Source organism: Leptonychotes weddellii, chromosome 2 (genome assembly GCF_054177405.1).
Source record: "Leptonychotes weddellii isolate Sample4059 chromosome 2, ASM5417740v2, whole genome shotgun sequence".
NCBI lineage: Eukaryota > Metazoa > Chordata > Mammalia > Carnivora > Phocidae > Leptonychotes > Leptonychotes weddellii.
The window spans coordinates 97,410,209-97,436,710 of record NC_138370.1 but is presented as its reverse complement, the minus strand read 5'-3'; the positions used below and the strand labels follow the sequence as shown (position 1 = coordinate 97,436,710).

Below are 26,502 nucleotides of genomic sequence, written 5' to 3'. Positions count from 1 at the left end.
CAGCTAGTTAATAGCAAAGGGGAGATGAAAACAGATTTTTGGTTTTAGGTTTTAGCTTGCTTCATGCCTGGCTCTGTTTAAGCAAAGGTTACTTTAAAAGACACAATTTTTCCAAAAATGGCCATAGCCTATAATATCAGAGCATTTCTTGGAAACTAAGAGAATGTACACCTTTTAAAAGTAGTAGTATGAGTTCTAGCGTCACTGAAAGAAGTTGAAGGGAAATTTACAACATTGCTAATAAATTAAGTTAAAAAATATGTCCCTATATTTTGTAAGTAAAAGCTTTGAAAACACAGTATGTATATCAAAACTTTTTATTCTCTTCTTCTCTTTTCTTCTACATGCAGTTATCAATTTGTGGGAAAAAAAGGAACAATTTAAAAATCTGGTTCTAGAACTTGACAATAGCCTAGAGGCTACTGCTTAAGTCTTATCCACTTGCATTGAGCACTATTTCAAGCTGTTGACTGAACATGCTGACCAAGCAACATATCTCCAAGCAGTAAGTATGCTTCCCTTTGTATTTTACCAGAAGAAAAAAAATGAAATGAAAAGAAAAATAGGCTGAGGGGCGGCTGGGTGGCTCAGGTGGTTGAACGTCTGACTCTTGATTTCGGCTCAGCTCATGATCTCAGGGTGGTGAGATGGAGTCCTGCATTGGGCTCTGCCTCAGCATGGCATCTGCTTGTCCCTCTCCCTTAGCTCCCCTAATCCCTACCCCCATGATCTCTTGCTCTCTCTCAAATAAACAAAATCTTTTTAAAAGAAAAGAAAAGAAAAATAGGCTGAGCTGAAGGCAGATGCAAAAACTATTTAATAGATGCTTTACTAGTTAAAAATGGTAGTTGTAGCAAAGGACCCATAGAAATGTAGATCTATCACATTAGATACTAGGAGTGAAATCATAAAGATGGGGGAAATAATTCAATCAAGTACAAAATGGCAAATATTTAAAATTAATGTGGCTTTCAAGCAAAGAAATGGATTGTACATATACACTAAGTGTACTCACTCATCAATCAGTAACCATTTGTTCAATATTTACATGCCCAGACCTGTGCCAGGTATATTGGAGGATATAAAATAAGCATGAGACATATTTCTGTCACCAAGAAACTTACAGTCTGGTAAGAGGCAGGACTAAAATAAATTATGTGATTTGAGAACAATTAAAGGTTAAGCTACTGGGGACCTGACTGCTAATGTTTGAAAGGATCAAAAGGAAGAATCATCTAGGTGGCAGCAGTACATTGTTGGATGGGATTTAGATGGATGAGAGAAAGGAAAGAAGAATGGGATAAACCAGGCAAAAAAAAGGGTGATTTTTATGGATATGGTAAATATGCCCACTCTTGAGGAAAATTTGTGTTTCAGAGAAATGGAAAATTCCATACAGGAAAGGCAGGATTATAGAGCTTTGAAAGTCAGATGAAGGTCAGGCTTGATAGAGTAGGTAAGGGGGTCATTGAGGTTTCTGAGCAGATTAGAGCCAATGAAAAAGAGATAGTTTAGGAAAATTAGTCTTAGAGTGATATGCAGAATGGGTTAGAAAGGGCAGGGAGGCACTAGGGCTAGGAGAGTTGGTCAAGGGCCTGTTGCAGTGTTAGCCCTGAAACAAATAGGATGTGGACCAAGTTGGGAATGCAGAGAATGAGATAACCTTAGGAGACACTTTGAGAAAGGAAATAGCAGCATGTGGTGAGATGTAAAGAATGAAGAACTAACAATAGTTGAAAATGACTCTAAAGTTTCTATTTCAAGAAAGTCAAAGAATTTTAGTATCACTAACAGACAATGATTAGTTAAAAAAGGGAATCATTTGATTGGTGGGAAAAGTGACCAATATAATTGTGTGTGTTGGTAGGAATTGATAAGGCAATGGTGCATTCCTAGTGGAAATATTCTTAGATAGCTGGAGGTACCCACAGCTTAGACCCAGAGATGAAAGATTTGGAAGCTACAGCCCAGAAGAACACAGAGGGAGTGACTGAACCAAGAAAAGATCAGAGACTTGAGTATACCAAAAATTAGGGGATGACAGAGAAATTGGAAATACTAACATAGAATGGATCTATCAAAGCAGAAAACTAGAAGAAATGAGAGTAGAGGATTAGAAAAACCAGAAAGAAAAAGTTTCAAAAGGAAGGCGGTTTAGTAGAAATGTCACAGAAAATCAAGGGTGAGAAGTACAATGGGCTTGACTTAGAGGTCATTAATGGCCTTTATAAGAGAAGTTTCAACAGAATGTTGATACAGGCTACAATGGAGGAGTCCAAGCATGAAAGGATGAACAAAAAGCAAAGGTGATGGAGACAAGCCACATGGTCTATGGATTTTTACTCTATAGGTATTTCTCTATGGTAATACATTATATTATGAATGGTAATAGTAATAAGAAATACCTACAGAGGACTTAGTATGTGCCAGGCACTGCTCTAAGTGTATTATATGTATTTAGCTCTTTATTTCTCATAACAACTCTTGAGACAGGTACTACTATCCCCATTTTATAGGTGAGGACACTGAGGCACAGAGAAGTTAAATAACTTGCCCTCAGTCATGCACTTAGTAAGCAAGAGATTTGCACCCAGGCAACTCTGATTCTAGAGCCACAGGGCTCTTAATTGCTTTGCGAGGCTTCCTTTTGAAGCAAGGAGATAAAAATTGGCAAAATGAGCACAAGGTTTAAACCAGATAACACTAAAGCATATCTGAAGGCAGAAGGGAAAGAAAAGGAAAGACTGAAAAATGCTATGAAATAAAGAGCATACACTGGGGCATGGAGAAGGGGATGGGCTCAGGAAGAGGGTATGCTTGGAATAGTGGAGCCCTCTGGGATCCTGGGGCATGGGGCATGGGAGCTGATATTTACACATATTACATGGGTGTTCATTAGTGTTTCTGTGTCAGGGGAGGGGGCAGTCACTTGCCTGCAAGGCTTCATGGAGGTTGCCATTGTAGTCTATGATCTCGGTGGCTCCCTGATCTCCCTTTTGACCAGGTGGACCCTGTGAAGAAAACCAACCAAGGGAAAATCATGGAAGTTAAGCTAGGCTGTACAAGGGACTGTGGCAAAAACAAAAATAGCAACATGCAGCTCTCTCTGATCTATTCCGTTGTATGGCCCAACAGCACTTCAGAGTAATCACGTTCAAATTTTGTCCTTATTGCAAAGGAGACAGCGGTTTTAACTTCTATAGATGGTAGATTAAAGATACGAAATCTGATTTTTTTAAAAAAGAGATGATTCAATTTCTGAAGCTGTTTTCTGAAAATTATAAAATGTAGGCTAATCTGATTTGACTTGCAATGTTTTGTTGGCTTTAACAACAAAATTAAAGCAACCCCTAATCTCTTTCTATACTTCTACATCTCATTGATTGTTTCCTCATTCTTTAAGAAGATAGAACAATGTTCTGTAGGAAATGCTTGGCTTTCTCAGTAGGAACAGAATTCCATTAAAATTAAAGCAAAATAGGGTACAGATATAAGATGTCTACCCTAGACAATAGCTCTGCCACTGAATTTCCATTAGTCATGTCCTAATTTCCTGCCTATCTTTAAAAAAGGCTTTGAAAATATGGGCTATTGCTTTCTTTATAATTGGACTTAATTGAAAAATGGAAAATTCTATTAGCTGGATGGTTATGGGCTTGTTATTGCTCAGTTAGCAGAGGGAAAGTAGATAGAAAGAGTTCTTTAGACCTTCTTCTTGTGGAGCTTATTTTATGTGTTAGACTCTACATACTCATTGCACCTGGTGACCAAAATAAAAAATAAGAAAAACAGGGGAAGCAGCAGAAATAATCAGTAGTCTACCTCCAGTGCTGTTGTTGGGTAATATTAGTCCAGGTGCCATGTGAAAAGCCACGTGGACACATGAGTCAAATCTGGGCTTGTAGGGGCCAGAAGCTTAGATGAGAAGTGTACTCACCCTTGGTCCCAGGGCTCCAGAGTCCCCTTTCTCTCCATGATCACCCTTTCCCCAGTGAAAATAGAAAAAACTGAATTAGTAGTGGGGCCAATGGTCCAGAAATTTCTCAATTCTAAGGATGTATTTAATACCATGCAGCAGCACCTTTTTATGAACTTCTGACATGGAAGTAACAACTAGAAGAACAAAAACCACTGACATAGAAAATACTTTTTAAAGATGCACCGTAAATTCCCCTTCAGATGACAGAGTATCTTGCAACAACAATATATACGGTAACTTTCTTACTAGAGATTTTCAAAAGCAAAGCAAGTGGTTTCTATGATACCCAAAGTAAGCTTTTATCTCTCAGACTGAGCCATGTTCTTGTTTTTATATGAAGAGATTTGGGGCAAAGGGAAAAAGAGCCGATCAATTGGGTTGTCTGTTTTCTGAGAAAAAAAAAGATGTGTCGATAGCCTGGACAGGGAAGGAATGGAGAACTCAGTCTTGGGAGGTTTAGAAGGGAAAGGTCATCAGTGAGGCCTCTCTTTGATGATGATGAAGATCTAAGGAAAAGTCTATAGGTATAGGCCTTTTAACACTCAGAAGGTGCTGAAGTGGACAGCAGCTAGTTAGAGCAGGTTGGCAGGGCTGAAGGTCAGGAGTAGGGCAAAGCCAGCTTTGTTTTTCAAAGGCAGGATGAAAAATCTCTAAAGTTCCATTCATGGTGTTATGACCCAGCCTGGAGAGAAACCAGGAATAGTCCATGCACAAACCACACAGGCATCACTCTGAGAACACTCAAAATTCTCCTAAGTCTAAAGAAAAACTTTGGAGTAGAGATATATATGAACCTGTGTCAACTTGAAAGTTTTTTAAGACAGCCTTAAATTTGTAGTGTCCTTTTCCTAGGTGTAATTCAAAGCATTTTACTATATCTTTCTACATATTTCATAAAATGGATATGGACCAATGAAAGTAAGCAGGAAAAGGGTTTTTAATTTTTTTCCACCCACATTATATGAATAACATTGACCATAATAATTAAATTTGTTATGAATAGAGAATTAATAATTTCTACTCTCTGTTTTCCTCATTTTTTACCCATTTTTTTCATGTTATTAGCTGATAGCATCTTAAATAACATGATTCTGCTAACAGTAGTTAGCAGTAGTATATAGATAATGGCAAATATTATAAAGACCACGATCAAGGAAAGAATTTCAATCAGCGGTGAAATTTTAATGCCATGGAGGGAATCAACTAACTTAAAAGCAAAGTATAATTTGAACATTTATCACAAAGACAGCCAGGAAATAAATGAGATTATACCCTACATAATGTAAATTAAATAAAGTCCTTTTTTTTTCCCCAAGAAGCTATTCTCATGAAACAGGAAATACAACTTCTCTTAAAGAATAGTCGGAAGCACAAGAACACACAAAAATAAACAAGATGAAACAAACCAATTGTTTTGAGATAGTATCACAGGGATGAAAATATTGCAATCCCAGTGTGTGAGAATTTAAAACATGATTCTCTGTGGAAGAGGCAAAAGGCACAGCTCTTGAAGGCCTCATGTGACATTAAAATGGTTACTTGGTTACTGACCTTTGACCCCTTTGGGCCTCTAGTTCCTGATTCACCTTGTTTCCCCTATTATAGGAGAATATGAAGATGGAAAAGAGAAATAACAGAGGAGATAAGAACAGAAAAAAGAAATTAGCAGTGACTCAGAAAAATGAAAAATGGAAACACTTTATTATAACTGCCTCAATATATGGCTGGACATAATTTTGGCTATTATAATACAAAGCATAAGTAGTTATCACCATATCATTAGCTCATTCTCTGGTCTCGCCACCACCTTCATTCCATTATAATTCTGAAGACTGCCCACCCATCATGGATGGGAAGAGTTCTGTGAATAATCCTCATTAGTCTCAACAGTGTTGGCATAAATTTCTTTTTCATCAAAGAGTAAACCATTTCCTGTGTCTCTAGGATGGGTTATTAGAATAAAGTGTTACCATATTAGTTTATAGGAAGTTTAGAGGAATAAAGACTGAATAGTGAAATAAATCTTTAGCTCTGATATTTTCAGGGTGTTCTACAATTTCAAGTTACCACAGAAACTAACACAATGCGTATCAACATTTTTCTCAGTAAGTTTTTTTTTCTTTTAATTTCATTTTCTTATGTTAGTCAACATACATTACATCATTAGTTTTTGATGTAGTGTTCCATGATTCATTGTTTGCGTATAACACCCAGTGCTCCATTCAATATGTGCCCTCTTTAATACCCATCACAGGCTAACCCCTTCCCCACCTCCCTCCCCTCTAGAACCCTCAGTTTGTTTCTCAGAGTCCATAGTCTCTAATGGTTCCTCTCCCCCTCCGATTCCCCCCCCTTCATTTTTCCCTTCCTACTATCTTCTTTTTTTTTTTTTTAACATATAATGTATTATTTGTTTCAGAGGTAAGTTTTAATACACACTGAGTGATAGCATGTTAATATGACAGTACCTCCCTCTTTACATTTGGATGTGTTATTAAATTTGTTTACTGGACAGAACAAACTGGAAAAGTTGAATTGTAAAATTCCTTTTGAAAAGAACCAAACAGTGTGCATTTCAATAAATTGTGATTTTTGCTGTTTTAATACCTGTTGAGGAACTGTATTTTAGTTTCGTGTTCTAAAGTAAGTAGGACACATTTCCAAACCAAAGAAAACTATCTTCCAATGCAAGAATAACTGACCTTTGGTCCAGGGGCTCCAGGCTCCCCTCGCTCACCTCTTCCAGGAGGCCCTGCCACCCCACGTTCACCCTGTCACAAAATACAAAACAAGTAAATGGCAATTCCTCCTTCCCCCCAGGCTGGTCCCTGTAGATTAACAAGTGAATTCAATAAAATCAAGGAAGGCGCAGAGTTACCATTTATTTACCATGTATCCTGCATTGTATTAATCTCAACATGGGTTATCTCATTTAATAATCAAAACAATTTTTCAATGTTTGTATTATCATTCCTATTTTATACACAAGGAAATGGTTTGGTAATGCCTATCTGATACCTATGTTGGTAAATGGAAGACCTTTAGGAATTGATAAGAACCATCATTATATCTCAAGACAGACATGGACACAGTTTTCATTCTGTAGCCACTTTTTAAGATCTGCCAGGGAGAAGCATGGCAAAGTGGCTAAGTGCCAGATTTTATAATCTGATGATATCCTGGGCTTTAATCCTGGCTCTGTTATTTACCAGTTCCGTGTTTGGGACAAATTAGTTAAGTTCTGAAAACCTCAGTTTTCTCTGTAATGTGAAGAAAAGTATAGTACTGATCTCACGATTTATGAAGGCAAAGTGCTCAGAATGGTGTAAGATACATAGGTGTTATAGCTTTTAACTATATTCATAGCTCTATGAAGTATGAACATGATCACTGCTCTCAAGGAGCTAATGATCTGGTTAGACAGACAAGATCCATATAAACAAAATAGTTAAGAATTAAGGAGTAATTAAGGCTAATGGTGAGAGAAGAGGAAATCCCATAGGGTTTTGAATGGTCCAGAATGGCTTGCTGGAGGTGAGATCCGAGTCATGTCCTAAAGGTTGTATTTTACAATTATTGTTGTTTATGACTATGCTGTTGATGAGTCCAGCAGCTGCCTAAAACATTTCACATGCGCTATCTTATTTAATCGTTGGGACAAAGGAGAAAGGTGATGGTTCCCAGAGTCTACAGATGAGGAGACTGAATAAAGCTCAGAGAGGTTAAGGAACTTGGCCAAAATCACAAAGCTTTTAAAGTGGGAGAGCTGTGATGTAAAACTGTGCTCAAACTTCTGTATTTTTTTGCATAATGTTTCTGTATGTAAATCTTTGCACATATCTGGTTATTTTATTTTTTTAAAGATTAGACTTTTTTTTTTAATTTTTAAAAAGATTTTATTTATTTATTTGACGCAGAGAGCTCATGAGTAGGCAGAGCAGCAGGGAGAGGGAGAGGGAGAAGCAGGCTCCCCACTGAGCAGGGAGCCCGATGCGGGACTCCATCCCAGGACCCTGGGATCACGACCTGAGCCGAAAGCAGATGCTTAACCGACTGAGCCACCCAGGCGCCCCTGGTCGTTTTCTTAGGATAAATTCCTAGTTGGGGAATTGCTGGGTCAAAAAGTACAAACATTTGAAAAGCTTGCCAAATTGCTCCCCAGGAAGACAGTGTTGTTTTCCATTCCTAAGCACAGAGTAGAGAGTGTCCGCTTCCTGCCTGATAGGTAGAATTGCAATAATCAAAAAGGTTTGGAATTCAGACTGGTGATGGCATGTTTATGGGTGAGAAAGGCACCCTTCTCACTGAAGGAACTGATTCATCATGGAAAGGAGAATAAAATAGCACTGGATCCATCCTGGGTGATTTGGGGCTCTAAATTCCAAGATCTTTATCTGTATCATGCCCACTTTGGGATGCCTGTGGGGTTTTGCAGGGGAGATGGGATAGATTAGGGCAAGGATTAAAGAAGACTCAGCAGGTTCTTCAGCATGAACTGAAAAGAATGTGAAAATGGAGAGCCTGGGAGAAAGGCAAGGAACTTGTCTGGATAGAAGAAATGGAAGAGATCTTCCAAAAGGGATTTTCCAGGGATTAGAGACGGAAGGGTCTCTGTTGGTGTATGGAATTTTAATTTTTAAAAAATGTACCATATTCGGTCTTTCTTCTAATATTTTACAGAAGAATTCTAAAGTAGTAATTATAAGCTTATTTTAAAGAAAAGCAAAAACCTGAGAAAATCATTTATCTATAGCATATTACAGGAATGGAGCCTATATATGTTTACCTAGAATCACTTTTTGTCACAATGCCCCTAATTAGCTGCTTGTCACCCTATGGAATTATACTATTTATGTGTTTACTTCTATCTCTCCTTCCACCTCTGTCTCACATATACTGGAATGTAAGCTTCAGGAGAGTAGAGAGTTTTTGTTGCAGTTACTCTTCATCCTCAAATATTAGAAAAATCTCTGGCAAAAAAATGTGCTGAATTAATGAATAAAGATTTTACTCAAATATTCTGAATTATTTGTAATAAAACCCCATTTCTTTAGACTGACATAGGTTTCTCTCAGACACTTGATACAGATGCTGAGGAAACAGCAGTACATAAAAACAAATTTTTAGATACCATTATACAACTTCCTTCCTTACAATCTCTCTTCACTGTGTTGGGGATAAAATATGCAGGATTAGTTTATTTTTTAAGTCTGAATTTAGTGGTACAAATCCAGACTTGCCTACACAACTGGAAAAAGGCCACTCTTAGGCTCAGAGAGAATTTTAAATAAACATGACTTTTCCATTATGATACCAAATTCATGTTAAGCAATTCAGCTGAAAATTGCTCATATTGTTAATATAATTGTTAAAATATTGTTAATAAAACAAATTTCCTGTCCACATCCCTTCTTGTGGAAAGACAAAACAAGTACAGTACATTCTTTACTTTTATTGGGAATTCAGAGCAGTATCTGTTAAAATCAGGCTGGGTTCTTCATGAACAGAAATCAATGTTGATTTTGTGGCTTTACACCTGGATTTTTTTTGAAACCCCAGAGTAGTTTATTTTTATTTTTTTTAAAGACTTTATTTATTTATTTGAGAGAGAGAGAGACAGAAACAGCAACAGAGATAGTTAGAGCATGAGTGGGGAGGAAAGGGAGAAGCAGGCTTCTCCCTGAGCAGGGAGCCCAACATGGGGCTCGATCCCAGGACCCTCGGATCATGACCTGAGCTGAAGGCAGATGCTTAACCAACTGAGCCACCCAGGCGCTCCAACTCCAGAATAGTTCAAAGATTTTGTTTTTAAGTAATCTCTATACCAAGCATGGGGTTCGAATTCACAACCCTGAGATCAAGAGTCTCATAGTCTGCTGACTGAGCTGGCCAGGTGCCCTGAAACTTCAGGGAAGTTGAAAATCAGTGAACTAAAGAAATGATATTTAGGGATGAACTCCATTCCCTACTACCTGTGTTTCTTCTACTTCCCCCTTTTTAGCAAACAAAATGCCACAAACATTTAAAGATCTAGTTCACACCTGGTTCTCTCTGGCACTGACCAAGTTTTCTATTTCTTTTGCTGATCTATGAGGCTGGCTTCTTTCTTTACCTGGCTCTGAGGCAGCAAGCCTGAATAAATACAACAGTTCTCATATGAACACAGAATTCTCATTATTCTCTTGCTTTCTCTCTCTTTATTCCAGAAAGCACATTTCTTGTGTGAATCTGTTCAGGCTAAAACAGGCATTCCTCATATTTTGTTAATAAGCCTGACAGCTCATTATGTGAAAAAGAAATTGCTTGAGAAAACAGCAATTTTGCATAAATTCTACTGAGTTTCAGTCCCCCTTAGGCCACACATAATTTCCATTTACTAGGATTAGAGTTATTTTCTCTTGATCAGCAGAAATGAGGACCCCTCTGTCAAAACAGACCATGAACATATTTCCCTAGCTCTTAGAAATCATCCTGGCTTATTTCTGGTGAATGCAATACACACTGAGGCAAAGACTTCTACAGTTTAAAAATAAAAGAATGTAGTTTGATCTAATTTTGCCCCTTTGATTCATGAGTCTGTCATGAGTAAAGTTCCATCCATACCTTTTTATGTCTTACTGAGTAGATAAAAAGAAAACTATGGGTCCAACTACATCCACAGCAACATAATTTTTTATATGGTGGCATATAGATTTTGCTTTTAGGTCCCTCTCTAGGGTTGCCAAGTGTAAGATCATGACATGGTTTTCATTACAGGATCTTTCTCAGACATTATTCACAATAGATCCTTTTGAGATGAGACACTTAGGAATCTATATGACATCAGTACTTGCCTTTGAAATATAGGGAGTGAGCAGGAGGCAAGGGGAGGGGGATAATAATAATGTTTGATTTATAAGTATGTCCTAAAATTGGCGATAAGGAGCAGCAGTTAATGAGTTCTATCTCTCCTCATCAGAATTCCCCCACCTTTTCATATGGTCAGGAGGCAAACAGCATCATATCAATTTAGGAACAATTTGGGGAAAACAGGAGCAACTAATATATTTCATTATCCTGTTGTCTTACCTGAGGCTTTCTGGAATTAGCTTCCTATTACTCTATTTAATACGGTTTTCCGTTAGAAGTGTTAGTAGTAGGTGATAGGTGTTTTTGTTCTCTATTAGGCAAAAATATCTGGTCACCTAAACAATAAAGTCACTCTACACTTCTTTCAACACAATGGATTAAAAATATATGACAAAATATTTCAGAAATAAGGGAAGGAAAAAAACTCCACTAACCTTTGTTCCTGGTAACCCTGGTAAACCTGGTTCTCCTTGAGGACCAATGAAACCTGGTTCTCCCTTTAAAAAGATGGGCATATGAGATTGTTATTCATTTGGCAGTAAATAAGTAAAGTTAAACTGATTTACTTTTACTGGGATTTTACCCCTTTGATTGTATGCAGCTTTCCTGCTAGACCCAGCTACTGAGTATAAAATTAATCAGAATTGGTTTTGGTCAGTGAAAATACTCTGAGCAAAACTTTGGAGAATCTTGAGAGAGTAAAATTGACAAAGAAACCAGACCGATGTCTTTACAAATTTCTTTGTCATCTGTTGTCCTCTATTTCTTATCATTTACCAAATTAAGATCCATTATGTTAGGGTGGATGTGGTACGTGGCCTCTAAGACAGGCCTCAATGATCCCACCTCCTGGGTATTCATGCCCTTGTGTAATTCCCTCTGCTAAAGTGTAGACTGGACTTACTGACTCATATCTAATGAACAGAATATATTGGCAGAAGTAATGGGATATCATTTTGGAGACTAAGTTATAAAAAGACTGTGGCTTCCATCTTGGGGGCCCTTTCTTGTTCTCTCTTACTTGGATCACTTGCTTTGGGGAAAGCAAGCTGCCATGCTCTGAGCAGCTCTATGGGGAGGCCCACATGGTGAGGACCAAGTTCTACCAACAACCATGTGTGTGAGTTTGGGAGCAGATGGTCCACCCCAGTAGAGTCTTCAGATGAAACCACAGTCCTGGCTGACAGTTTGACTGCATCCTCGTGGGAGACACTGAGCCAGAGGCACCCATCTGAGTTGTGCCCAAATTCCTTTTCTTCCAAAACTGTGAGGTATTGGATGTTGTTAGTTTTGGGGGTAATATGGTAGGCAGCAATAGATAACTGATATATAGGTGTGGCCAGGGAAGAGATTCAGGAATGTTCAGCATGAAAGGAGAAATATCTCTCCTTGGTATACCTCCATAACCTCTTCCTCACTACCTGGAAGAAACCCAGTTGTGATATATTAAAATATATATTTGGTCTTGTTCCTGGTTCCTTGAACAGAGCTCCTAAAGCCCTTGGAATTTCCTGAGTGATAAAGAGTAATAGGAGTATCTTTTGTTATTCATAACAAACCCCTTTCAAACATACCTGAATTTATGCTAATGAGGTGACTTGGTGGGTTCCTAGATAGCTTCAGGAGGGGGGTGTTAAAGTTGGAACTTTCAGTCCTCCTCTCACCATCTTCAGAGAGAGGGACTGGCAATTGAATTCAATCACCAATAGCCAATGATTCAATCAATCATGCTTATGTAATGGAACCTCTATAAAAATCTTTAAACAGTAGGGATTGGAGAGCCTCCAAGTTGATGAACACATCAATGTGCTGGCAGAATGGTAAATCTCAACTCCACGGGGACAGAAGCTCCTGTGCTTGAGACTCTTTTGACCTCACCCTATCTACCTCTTCATCTTAATCTTTTATAATGAACTGTAATAGCATGACATTTCCCTGAGTTTTGTGGGTTATTGTAGCCAATTATCAAACTTGAGTGGGGATGAGGGTGGGTTGGTTGCTAGTACCCTCGAATTTGTAGCCAAGTCAGAAGGGCAGGTAACCAGGGGACCCAGTACTTGTGATTGGGGTCCCTAGACCATCCTTTATATAAAGAGGTTGAAAGTGAGGGCAGCTTTGTGGAACTGAGCCCTTAAAGCCTGTGGAGTCTGATGTTAACCCTAAATAGTTGGTGGCACAATAGGACTGAATTGTAGGACACCCAGTTGGTGTCAGAGGATCAGAGAGTTGGATAATTGGTGTTGGAAAAGACACCACATGTTTGTCAGAAAACACCTGAGACCAGTGTTCATATTTTCTTCAGTATCCATAAAGTTTTATTTTCTTTTTAACAATGTGAGCTCAAATGTAAGCTATAAAGAAGTTTTAAAGCAAAAAATGTAATGGCTCTGTTCCCAAACTTACTGCTTCCCCCGCCTCCATTTGGATTATTTCTGGAGCAGTTGCTAATGTTATTAATTTATTTGATTTTTTTCTAATGTAGTAATATTTCAACATTTGTTTTTTGATACTTAGAGTTGAGCAGGAAGATACAGAGAGGATGTTTTATGAAAAGTGTTTAATGTCATCAAATATTTTGAAACACGTTAGTTTTAAAATATGCCACATAAAACCTTGGGTACTGGGTGGGGAACAAACGGATATCACTACCACAAAATGTATCACATTGATACAGAACTCAAATATATTCATCTCTAGCTCTGATGCTCATGGTACTGGTTTAAGAAAAAAAAAGTGGAGGCTAAGTAATGCTTTAGGTTCATTGTTTGTGAATTTTTTGAGACTTTATTCCCATATCCTTACACATAATGGAAAGGGCCTCTGAACAAATAATTTTTGGATGATCTCTTAATTGTCTAAAATGAAAATCAACAATATTCGGAGAAATCAATGATGACCATTCTACATTAAAAAGAGTTTAACTTGTTATTTTAAACAAAAAAATCACATGGAATACATTTATTTACAAGTAAGATATTTCTCCCAGTAAAATTTCATATACAAATTCATAAATATTCTCTGTCCACCCTCAAGAAAAAGTTGTCATAAAGTAAATGTGTATCATTAGTAATGACTTACTGTCATGAAAATCTAATGTTAGTTGATAGGTTGAAAATTTATAGGTAGAAAAGACTCTTGCATATCTTCAAGTAGAAATAAACTGATCTCACTATTTAGCAAAGCAAATAGAACACTATTAAAGCATACTAGTAAAAGAGAAGAAAAAAGAGTAAATGTTGAAAAAATGTATTTCTTATTCAGGTTAGTGTTTAGTTTATACAAAGATGAAGCATGCAGTTTCAAAATTCACAAATAACTAAGTAAGGCTTTGTGATCTCAGTGGTCAGACAAAAGTGATTTTTCTTCCTTTAAAAAAATAGAATATACATTAAATTTTCCTGAGGAAAGTATAGTAAGTTCCCTTAAATAGAATGTTCAGGGGGGAAATTTTTATTTCCGGATACACAATTAGCAATGCATTTGACAGTCACAATGATTTTAGCATTGCTAATATTGGCTAATTTTAAAGACTTTGAGTACAATTAGGTTTACCTTATTTCACTCTAAGAAAGCATCTACCATATTGATGTATTCATTTCTTATCTCAATTTATTCAAGGGGAAATAGCATACTTAACTTTAAGATCACAATTTTATGTTTATTTAATTCCAGAGCTCTCAACCACTTTGGAGACATTTTCTTAATCCTCTCTATATCTTGGCAGGATGGGGAGGAAATAATCAGTGGTCTCTTTTCTGTCTCAGGCTTGAAAGCCAATTGTTGAAGTAAATAATGCATAAATATGTCTACTCATAGTCTTGAGCTGGTCGGGTGTTTCTTAACTTCCTAAGCTAATGACAGAAGTTCTCAACCTCTTTCATTTACCTGTATTAGTGTACACAGTAGGAAAAGTTCATTGATATGGTTTCAGATTCCACATTTCATTTAACCTTTAAGAAACTACCATTTGTAGAGTTTGGGTAGTACTGAAGAAGAATATCCACAATTTTATGAAAAGGCTATTAAAATAATCTTCCCTTGTCCAATGACATATCTGTGTGAGGCTGTTTTTCTTCATACACTTCAACTAAAACAACAAATTGCAACAGATTGAATGCATAAGCAGATATGACAATCCAGCTACCTTCTGTTAAGCCAGACATTAAAGAGATTTGCCAAAAAAAAAAAAAAGTATAACAATGCACTGTTCTTGCTAATTTTTTGTTTTGTTTTAGAAAATTCAGTTATATTTCATTAAAAAATGTTATTTAATTAACACATAATGATTTTTAAAAAATTCCTCAGTTTTAATTTCTTTTTTTTAAATTTATTTGACAGAGAGAGACACAGCGCGAGAGGGAACACAAGCAGGGGGAGTGGTGGGAGAAGCAGTCTTCCCGCTGAGTAGGGAGCCTGATGCGGGGCTCGATCCCAGGACCCTGGGATCATGACCTGAGCCGAAGGCAGACGCTTAATGAATGCGCCACCCAGGTGCCCCTCAGTTTTAATTTCTAATACAGAAACCTCAATAGATATAAGCCTACATAAATGAAAATTCTTTCAATCCTAGTTTTTAAGTGTGTAAAGGAGTTTTGAGACCAAAATTTTTGAGAACTCTTGGTACAAAAGTACAGAATTGAGTTAAAGCCTGGCTTTGCAAATTGGAATCCTGAGGTGCCCAATAACAGAAGATTCTACTGTTTTTAAAGGGTGGCTTAGTCCAGAGTTATAAGATAATGCAAGCAAAACACTTAATGTTGTCTTTAGAATAAAGTGAACAATAACTTTGTTATTATTGTTGCCCTTATCTTACAGTCTCAAAAATGTTAGCTATCATCATTATCATTGTGCTTAGTAATAGTATTACAACATCTCTGCAACTAATTGGTGATATACAAGGTGACTTTTTGATTCTCTACGATCTATATGGGGCTATTCGCAATACCTCTCCAACTTCTTCCAAGAAGTAACCCTAAATTTTCTCATGTGAATATATCATCATTTCATGAGACAATATCCAGCTGTCAGAGACTATAGGACTACAAAAGCAGAAGTGTATAAGGTAGAGAAGTGACAGATGTACTAAGAATGAGTTTTCTTCCTGTAAGGAAGGAAAAGGAGAAAATGGTCATACCTACTGAATTTCTCTAAGTAAATCTAATCCTTTAAAAAAAATCTTGCCTCTTTGATTAAAACCTCAATAGATATAAGTTGATTATATTATATATATATATGAATATATATATTACATATAAATTGATTAAAAGTTCTAACCTCCTAAAATGTCTAGGAGAAAAGCCATGACAACCTATGGTTTTGTGGTGAAAAAAATAAGCAATTGGTTATTCTACCGTAGTCACAATTCTAGTTAATCAGGATAGAGGAAGGAGGCTGACTTAGGAGAAGGTAGGGGAAAGCAGCTGAAATATAATCTAAACACAAAACACTCTTGGGAAAAAAATCTTTGGAGAAAATCAGACTATATAAAAATGAGGTTATATAAGTTTTCAGGGTAAAGAGCAGGAGAACTATTTTTATTGGACTATATAATAATCCTCAGAACTGTTTTTATACATCTAGTCTGATTTAATCAACAGGAAATAAGATTGCTAAATTGGAAATTATTCACACATATTTGTCTGAGCACACAAGGTAGGGTAGAGAGACAATAGAGGAAGTTGGAACAACAGTGCAATTAAACCCTTACACTACTTTTAATGAAGGGGCAACTAAATTTAGAGTTTTAAAAAATTTATAAGACAATTACTTGAATTCGAAAATCCAAATTATAATTTCTATGAGCTGTTTCAGGAATTACATGCAAACATAAGGCAGAGATCCTTTGAAAAGGGAAGATGCTAACTGTCATAATCAGGGAAACATGTATTTACACAGGTAAACAGCAATTAAAATAGCTCCACCACTGAAGTGAAAACAATAAAATATGACATTTTCTGAAACAATATTAATCTTTTCAGTTTATGATGTATTAATGCTTTTTTTTAAAATGACAACAAAAAATATCTAAGAAAAACAGAGGAAAGGCAGAGCTTTTTTTTTTTTTTTTTTTTAAAGATTTTATTTATTTATTTATTAGAGAGCGAGCGAGAGAGAAACAGCATGAGAGAAGAGAGGGTCAGAGGGAGAAGCAGGCTCCCTGCTGAGCCAGGAGCCCGATGTGGGACTCGATCCCAGGACCCTGGGATCATGACCTGAGCTGAAGGCAGTCGCTTAACCAACTGAGCCACCCAGGCGCCCGGAAAGGCAGAGCTTTAAACATTGGTTTGTCATGAACACCAGGGCCCCAATGAATAGCATAAAAATGAGTTGAGAAGATTATTACTTCAAAGCCACTTTAATCTGTTCTTCTCTCAAGTTTCATATATGTATTTATTTTCTCTCATTTCATAAATACATTTAAATTTGCCTCCATCTCTCTCTAGTCAATCACCATCTCTAGTGAGATAGTATTTTAGGTTTTTACTTTTGTTCCTATTGAGAACAAGATTACAAAGCCAACTGGGATTCCATTCCTATTGGTGCTGCTGATCCTGTATGGAAGGGAATCAAAAGAGTGAAGGCAACCAACTGACAGATCTTAAAATGTCATTGTAAAGTTGGTGCTCAAATACAGGGAAAGAGAAAAGTAAAAATTAGAGAGAGAAGGATAAGAAGGAACCGTGGAGGAATGTAGGGACAGAGCAGGGAGAAGAAAGGAGAGAAAGAAGAATGGAGAGGAACAAGCATCTTAAAATTTTCTGTTCCTCTACCATGACCATAACTATTAAATCCAGGTTTAATCAGTTACTTTTGTCGTCGTGTTTTCACGGGTCCTGGAAACATCCAACTACATCTATGCCTGAGACAGACACAGGAAAATAAAACAATATAATACCTAACTCTTAAAAGAAATACAGAGCTCTGATTTAACCAAAGCCCGGAGATAAAATATATACAGTACTATTGATCAGAACCCCTTAACACATTCCAAAATTTTAACTGCTTAAACACAGTTAATTGCTGGCACAATATTCTGCTCCCCAAGCCACATGCTAGCCAGTGATTAAATGGTTGTCAGAGAAATGGAAAGCCTTGTCTGTGCTATTGTAATATGGCACTAATGCAGCATTGAATTCCAAAATGAAGAAAAATTTGGTTTAATTTTCTGCTCTTGTCTTGGATGTTGCATCTGATTTCTTCCTAGGTTGTTTCATGAGTTTTGTCCTTTGTTTATTCTTTAATTAATTAGCTCACCACCAATGAGTTCAAAAATCAAGTCTCTTAGCATAATACCCTCTAGTTCCATCCGCATCGTTGCAAATGGCAAGATTTCTTTTTTTGATGGCTGCATAATATTCCATTGTATATATATACCATGTAACATAATAAAAAAAAATCAAGTCTCAATACCAAAACTGTAACATGTTTCCCTGTGTTAAGCTGGTAGGAAAAAAATCAATAATAGAGTAGCTGTGGTTTAGGCAACCAGACTGGGATTTGGGTTGGGCAGAAGAAATGCTATTTATTCAGCCCATAGCACAGTGTAGGCCTCGAAGTATATTGCTGGGAGCCGCTGCAACGCAGCAAGCAGTCCCATCTGAAAATCTGACACAAGTTGCTAATTTGAATGAAAGTTTTAATTAAGCAGCCAGGGCACATAAAGATGCAGAACCAAGTCTACAGAGAATAGCTCTAGCTGAGATCAAAGAGGTATCTTCCCATGACCAACTTTGGAGGGCCTAATGGTCTCACATTGACCTTTCCAACTGTAGCTAACCATTTCAGCAGCCACAACTTTGATCTTGCAGTATGAAGCTCAAGGAAGATAAGTCACAATAGCTAGTAAGTACTATATTTGAACAATTATCCTGATTTTGCACCAAAAATTTTCCTTGCTGATTAGAGTGTTAATATTAGATCTCTCTTCTTCTCTCTCTTTCTATCCACCTAGCTTTCTTTCATACATTGGCAATGTATGCATAAATAAGAAAATTAAGCTATAGGTAGGTGGGATCTATTCACTCTATAAGATTTAAAAAGATACAAAAAAGATAAGATTTTTGACTGAAGCCACTTTTACTTAACTCATTTGTTGTTACTTTTAAAAACTTTCAATAGCTGGGGCGCTCGGGTGGCTCAGCCGTTAAGCGTCTGCCTTCAGCTCAGGTCATGATCCCAGGGTCCTGGGATCGAGCCCTACATCTGGCTCCCTGCTCCGTGGGAAGCCTGCTTCTTCCTCTCCCACTTCCCCCTGCTTGTGTTCCCTCTCTTGCTGTCTCTCTCTCTGTCAAATAAATAAATAAAATCTTTAAAAACAAACAAACAAAAAAACTTTAAATAGCCTAATGGGGCGACTGGGTGGCTCAGCCAGCTGGGTGGCTGCCTTCGGCTGGGGTCATGATCCCGGGGTCCTGGGATTGAGCCCCGCATTGGGCTCCCTGCTTAGCGGGAAGCCTGCTTCTCCCTCTGCCTGCCACTTCCCCTGCTTGTGCTCTCTCTCTCTGTCAAATAAATAAATAAAATATTTTTTAAAAAATAAATAATAGCTTAATGAGATAGCTTATAAATTCTGTGTATTCTGACAACCGCCCCCACACACAAAACAAAACACCCTAAGACAAAACAAAATACCCCAAAACAATGCAAACAATTACTTTCTTTAACAAAAGGGCAACAAAAACTGGCCTTCTATATTAAAACAAGGCAAAGGAAAGGTAGAAAATTCCCTAAGAATATGATCTTTCTGAAATCTAACAATAACCGTCAAAGGTCTCATTAAGTTTTAGAATTCCATAATAAAATCTGGACTGATTTTCCTTCAAGCCCACATTTAATACATAGCAAGAAAGTATTTGAGACCACCTTCCTTTATCTTCTAAATGGCTATTGGGACAGTCTACTGAATACTCTTCTATCAAATTTACATAAAGGTGAGAATTTCACATAGGTGAGAAGAGTCAACAAATACATAGAGGGGATTATTGGTCAAGGTAAGAAAGGAAGAGATGGCTTCATTCACACAGAAATGGCTCCCCGGGTGTTTCCCTATAAACTTCCAGAGCTTACCATCTGTTAAGTGGAATGGTGGCCAGAAAGTCCTAACTGATTAGCTCTCGCCCACAGAAAAATCTCTGGTTTTTCATTTATTACCATTTGTTTTATTTTTATGTCATTATCAATTAAAGCAGTAAAAGATATTATTTTTTTAACCTGTCTAAAAAATCCTCTAACATACCAGCTTAACCCAAGTCATGTTTTCCATGATATTTATTACTCCCAAGCAGATCCAATTTTCATTGCCCAAAAATAGTACAATAGGCCTTGAAAAATATGTGCTGATTTGCCTGGGTGCTAAAGCATCACCAATAATTTTGATTAATGTGTCTTGACACTGAATGCATTAGCCATACAATATTCTCCTTGCTTAAAGGCTAATTAGAATTCAAGTCAGCATGATACCTGCTTCTGAGGATTACAGCAAGAACATTTGTTGTAATAAGAATGTCCAGGCAGCTAGTTTTTGTAATGATTGATTTGTAAAATTATTGAGGGGAAAAAAAAAAAGAATGAGAAAGTAGAGTCTGTCCCAAAAACAGTATTTCCCTTAAGGATAAAATTTGAGTATAAATTAAAACATCTTGGTGATATGATGAAAATGAACTGCAATAGTAGGTTTATTTAAAACTCAGAAACATACCTTTCTGCTTTTTTTTTTTCTTAACAGGATTACATCATGAAAACACATTCAGTATATTTATTGGAGGTTTCATTATGGCTGCTAAAAAATCTCTGATTTCTGGTTGCATGAGTTTCCTAATTGTATTCTTAAACTACTCAGCTGCTCAGACACACTCTGTGCAGGAAGGAAATAATTATAAGTAACAATAACACAATCTTATCCTTTTAACCAGTATTTCTTCCTTTTCTTTTTTTCTTTTAGGAACACATTTCACATCCTATGTTACTTCCAAAAACTTTCCCCTCTCACTTTTAAAATGTGACTTGATGTTTCTGAGGAAGGAACCTCATCTCCAATGGATTTAGATGGTAAATTTCTATTAGATTATTAAACACTGTAATTAATCCTAAGAATGTCAACATAAATGTTCCTGCCACCTGTAAAGCTCAGCCTTTATATGATTTGGTGGCAATGATGATTTCATATAATGAGGTATAAAGAACCAGTTACTGTCTCATACCCTCCCAATCCTCAAATTCTTAATCTGAATGTCAAATTTTCACTAATGTGGAAGCCAGAAGAAATCTATCAAGTTTGAGGGAAAATACTTAAAAATTTTTTTTGCCACCTAAAAGCTTTTTTTCATTTGATGTAATTTTTACTGTATTATGTTTCCCTATGCTATTAATTTTACTGTGTTATATAAATTTTTTCCAATCTACTTTCTGAATATGATGAGATAAACTGGTGGTCTCTGTTGAAAGGAGAAAAGCACGCATTGAAAATCCATATTTGTAAAAAATGTCTTGGTCCAGGTAACACTATGACTGGGGCCTAGAAAATTTTCCTCATTACATGTTCAGTTTCTCTTGTGAACAGTGTAGGAAGGAGAATTTTAACAGTACCATGTCTTATGCACAGATGGTTCCTTCATCCTTTGTTCCTGGAATATATTTGAGTTATAGGAAAAGGGGATCGTGTGATGTTCAAGAGAAAGTAGGTTTCTTACTGCTCTTAAAGGTAATATTCATCTATCACAGCAAAGGAGTTTTCAGAATTTACCTCTATTAACCTATAGAATGTAAATGGCTTTACGTTCTCCAGGTTAAAATTACTCACATGAGGAAAGACTATATTGAACATGTACATAACCAATGCAATATTCTGAGCTGCTCTAAGAGAAAGAAAGAGTAATAGTTAAAATTTATATAGGATTTACTATATGCTTGGCAATATTTTAGGAGCTGCACATATATTAATTCACTTAATATACACAACTCTCTGAGTTATGTACAGTGATGATTCTCATTTTATAAGGAAACCAGAGGACAGGGAGATTATTGTAACTTGCCCAATGTCATGATACAGCTTCATTACTGGTGAGGGGTTGAACCAGGACCCGCACATTGGTGGTCTGGTTCTAAAGTCAGGTCTCTTGATCACTGCTCTATACTGCTTCATTACTAGGGTAATATAATCATAAAAGGGGTAAGTAACATATTTACATATTTCAAAATAAGTGTGGAGAGAAAAAGTTTTTTAAAAAAATTTTTTTTTTTTTTAAGATTTTATTTATTTATTTGACAGAGAGCAAGAGAGGGAACACAAGCAGGGGGAGTGGGAGAGGGAGAAGCAGGCTTCCCGCGGAGCAGGGAGCCCGATGCGGGGCTCGATCCCAGGACCCCGGGATCATGACCTGAGCCGAAGGCAGACGCTCAATGACTGAGCCACCCAGGTGCCCCGAAAAAGTTTTTTTAAATAGGAACTTCAGATCTTACCCTTTTATGTGATATCAGAAAAGCTAGTTACAGTAAGTTTTACCCATGAAAAACATATATGAAGGCTTGTTTATAAAAATCATTTTCTGAGCTCAAATCTTACTCCAGAAGATCAATGTCTACATGGTACATTGTGCATAATTTAATTTTCCCAGCTGAACATCTTGACACTATATGAACCATGAATGCATGAAACAGGAATTCCAAATGTCTTCCACATGGTGAGAGAACTTTCCAATACTTGTGCAGGAAGCTTAAGAGTAGTTTGAAATTAAGGTATGCCTGTTCTTGGTGACTTTTTTTATGTATGCCCAAGGTATCAGCACTTTTCTCTGAGTGGGACTCTGAGGTGATAGATAGATGAGTCTGCTGTCTTTATTTAGGCACTTTGCTCATTTCCTAAGAGCTGTGTGGAAGGCATTTGGGTGCTCATTAAGTTCCCCACCATTCCCTGAGAGCAACAGGTGGTGAATCAAAGCTTCGCTGGTATGTCATGGCTGGTTTCCTCAATGTCTTGTAAAATAACGGATGGCATTTGCATGCTCTCTGTAGTACCAGCAGATAAGAAGGGGATGAATAGCAACAGGAAGTATTTCCAAAGCATGAACTATCACACAAGTTCTTGCTACCACACGTTCTAAATCCATACATGTGGTTTCATCTTTTAAATATTGTTACTCATTCAAACTATGAAATCACGATTAACTATCCTGTGGCTAGGAACTGAGTAGAAGCAAGGTATATTGAAGGAATAAAGAACAGCTCAAGTTAATGAAGCTATATCGTAAGGTTATAAACTTGTAACTCCACATTTATAAATATCCAATGCCTGCTAATGACTGTGTTCTGAAATAGTCTCCTTCACAAGATGACTTCTGTATTCTGAGCACCTACTACATTTTAAAGAACATTGCTCATATCCTGAACTAGAGTGAGAAGACAAAGCTAATTAAACCAAAAACAGAATCTGTGATTTAAATCAAATACTGGGTAATTCCCCAACAGCACTTGCTAATTGCACAGAAAAGGATCTCTAGTGAAAGATAAAAGGTTTTGTCAATTGCTAGCTTCTTATCACAACAATCACAGTCAAGGTTTAAAAAACAAAGGAAAATATCAGCTATATGACCTTGACAAAATACATCTGGCAATGTCCTAGGACCCTTGGAATAAAAGCGTTTACTGGAGGTGACAAATCACCAACACTCTTCCCAACTTGAAAAAGTTCAAAATAGGTCATAAAGTTCAAAAGGTCACATATGACTAGGGAAAGGCCATGGGATATTTTTCGTGGTGGGAGACATAAAATGAATAAGAGGTAATGAAAACAAATAGAGTAATTCAAATTGGGTTTTGTTTGTTTCGGAGGGAAAAACCCCAACACCTTCACCGTGACCTTACATAATCTTTCTCACCAAGACAGTGCCTCATCCTCAGGAGAAGGGACAAGCGCATTTCAATGAAGCGCTGAGGTTCCTGGCACACTAAGCTGTGCATTGGAAGCACAGCCCTGCTAACTTAGGAGTAAGTGCTGCAGGAAACCCTCCCCCAGCCCTTCCCAAATGTCCCTCCTTTCCAATGCCTTCCCCCTTATTTATAATGCAACAGTGTTCTTTTTAACTCATGTTGAGTATAATTTTCTTAAATTTGTTTTAAACATCTGTGATCTCCCAATCATTTGTAAAAGGCTCTTTTTTTAATGTGTGGGAATTACTAAGGAACTGCCATAAATTAACTCTACAATATGAAATCACATATTTAATTATTTTGCTAAATATCAAGTGATAAGGAAAAGACTTGGCCCTTTAGTATGCTTTGTCATACTGTGTACTTTGTCACTGTGGAAGCCAAAGACAAAATATATTAAAAGGATATATCTGAATGTCCATGATACTAATCTGGAAACATCAAACAAAAAGCAGAAATTTCTGACTGCCAGCCTGAAAAACACGGTTTTCATGCCTGTTACTTATACCAAATAAAGTCATATATTTTATGACCATATATATAATATACGTATATAATACCATACGATGTCTGGGGAACTCAATAATTTAACATGTTTATTTCTAAAGCCATATTATTTCATGTACCATACTTCAAACACAACCTTCATCTAACAGTATACATAACCCTCACACTGAAACTAGGATTATTCATTTTAGAATGGTCTAATGCACACTAAAGATTGATTCAAAATCTATGAGAACAATGTAAGGAAAAATATACTGGCGTTATGTTACTCTATCAAACTGTTCTAGAATTAAAAAAAAAAACCACTTTAAAGCTTTTAAGCTTTAGAAAGCAGATTTTAAAGGAGTCAACACTGCTAAGGCAGTAGAACTTTAAGCCTTGTCAGTTGCCATGTGAAAAATTTTCAGCAATTAAAAAAAAATGTATGTTTCTTGACATTTTTAGATGGTTTTAAAACATGTAAAACAATGTTTTCAAACTAAGCTTTAAGCAATTATTTCAAAAGATACACACAAAGTTTATGGAAATAGTATATGGGTCAGAATAGTCATCTGATTTGTCCTTTGCAGTGAGAGTTACTGACAGGAAGTGGAAGCAGAAGATATTTTAGAGCGATTGTTACAACGAATGAATTGCAAAAACAGCTGCCTAAATGGTTCGATTTATGGGGATGTTAAGACTCTGATTCCAGTCGGAATCTGACAGGATGTTAAGAATAAAATTAAAACGTGAAAGTGGACATTCTAGACTTTAAAGAATTCCTGTGTGGCACTTACATTTTTTCAAGTGGCATAGTAGGTTCTAATAGTAGAATATACAGTCCAGATAGCAATGGCAAACGTCAGCAATACCTGTGCCTAGTTTTCAATTTAAAAATGCCAATGCGGGCCTCAAACCCATGACCCTGAGATCAAGACCTGAGCTGAGATCAAGAGTCGGATGCCCAACCGACTGAGCCACCCAGGCGCCCCTCGATTTAAAAAATTTAATTGACTGAGATGGTTGGAGAGTATTTAAAGAGTAGCATTATATTTTTAGTTTTCATTTTTACCTATTTTCCTTTGATTTCTGTGACTTTCACAATTACAGTTCTATGAAGCTGAGACTGTCAGTGCAGTATTTACCTTTATCCCCGGAAGTCCAGGAAGCCCAGGAAGCCCTGGTTCACCCTACATAGGAAAATCACATAGCATTATAGAACAATAGTCACTCAGTCATAGTATCTGGAGAAAAACATGGCAAATGTTCCTAACTGAATACTTGCTATATATATATATGTATATGTATATATATACATATATATATACATATACATATACATATATATATACACACATATATAAATACTGTCTAGTTTTAAGAACTTTGGTGAGATTATACAATTCAGTCAACTCTTGATTCAGGGATTGGTTGACCATTTTGCAGATTTTTCAGGGTTTTCTCTCTTCCTGCCATCTCACTGCTCATTAGCAACTCGACCAGAAGGCAAGCAAGAGAAGTAAAAGGAAAAGGAACTCCTACTTTTTATTATTCCCTGGTAAGTGATTTCTTGCGGAAGCTGAAGCTCTTTGCTGAAATGAGGATTATGTATGCATCTGAATAATGCATCCTATTCCCGGGCTCTCTTACCTCAGATAATCAAGAGTTGGCTGTGTGAACAGATGGTCACATCAAAACAATATACATTAAAAGTCTTGCTCACTTAAAAGTATAGTAAGATTTCTTTTCCATTCCTGAATGATGAGAAGATAAATGCATGGTTAAGATTATACTTAACTCCAGCCTGTATTTCTGACAATTGTTGAGTCTGGGTAACCCTGCTTAGCAATTTAGGGCTAATGGTACCATGCGTGCAGCTGTTTCTGAATACAGGTTTGAGATTAAGTGGTACATTTTGTGTGAGCACACTGGAGTCAAGCTAAATCTCATTTTCACAGAATTGTCTACATTATTTTAAGTACAAAGTATAGTGACAAGAGGTTACATTGCTTAGAAAATCTCCTGAATTCCACTAAAGAAGCATAAAGGAATCGCCGGGGAAAATGAAAGTCCATCCTATATTGGACTGAGGTGACTATTATTTGTGGAAACAACATTTGAGGGTCAAAAGCACACACTGTTTCAAAATGGTCAGTCAGTGGGACAGACAACTACACTAAAAGAGACTAGGGCATTAAACTAAATAAAAGTGGTAAAGGGAGACACTTCTTTTCATCTAAATGCTTTAATAATCCTCATTCCAA

At 36.8% G+C, this 26,502-nt stretch overlaps 1 protein-coding gene across 1 annotated transcript in view; it reads right to left on the bottom strand.

Annotated features, from left to right (window-relative positions):
* COL25A1 (collagen type XXV alpha 1 chain) overlaps positions 1 to 26,502 on the bottom strand; it is a 461,910-nt gene that overhangs the window by 45,103 nt on the left and 390,305 nt on the right. Inside the window, exons 18-22 of the mRNA XM_081812014.1 lie at positions 25,384 to 25,428; positions 11,263 to 11,325; positions 6,682 to 6,750; positions 3,938 to 3,982; positions 2,934 to 3,011 (exon numbers count right to left, since the gene is read on the bottom strand). Of these exons, the coding sequence (XP_081668140.1) occupies positions 2,934 to 3,011; positions 3,938 to 3,982; positions 6,682 to 6,750; positions 11,263 to 11,325; positions 25,384 to 25,428 (300 nt within the window). The remainder of the gene's footprint in view (positions 1 to 2,933; positions 3,012 to 3,937; positions 3,983 to 6,681; positions 6,751 to 11,262; positions 11,326 to 25,383; positions 25,429 to 26,502) is intronic.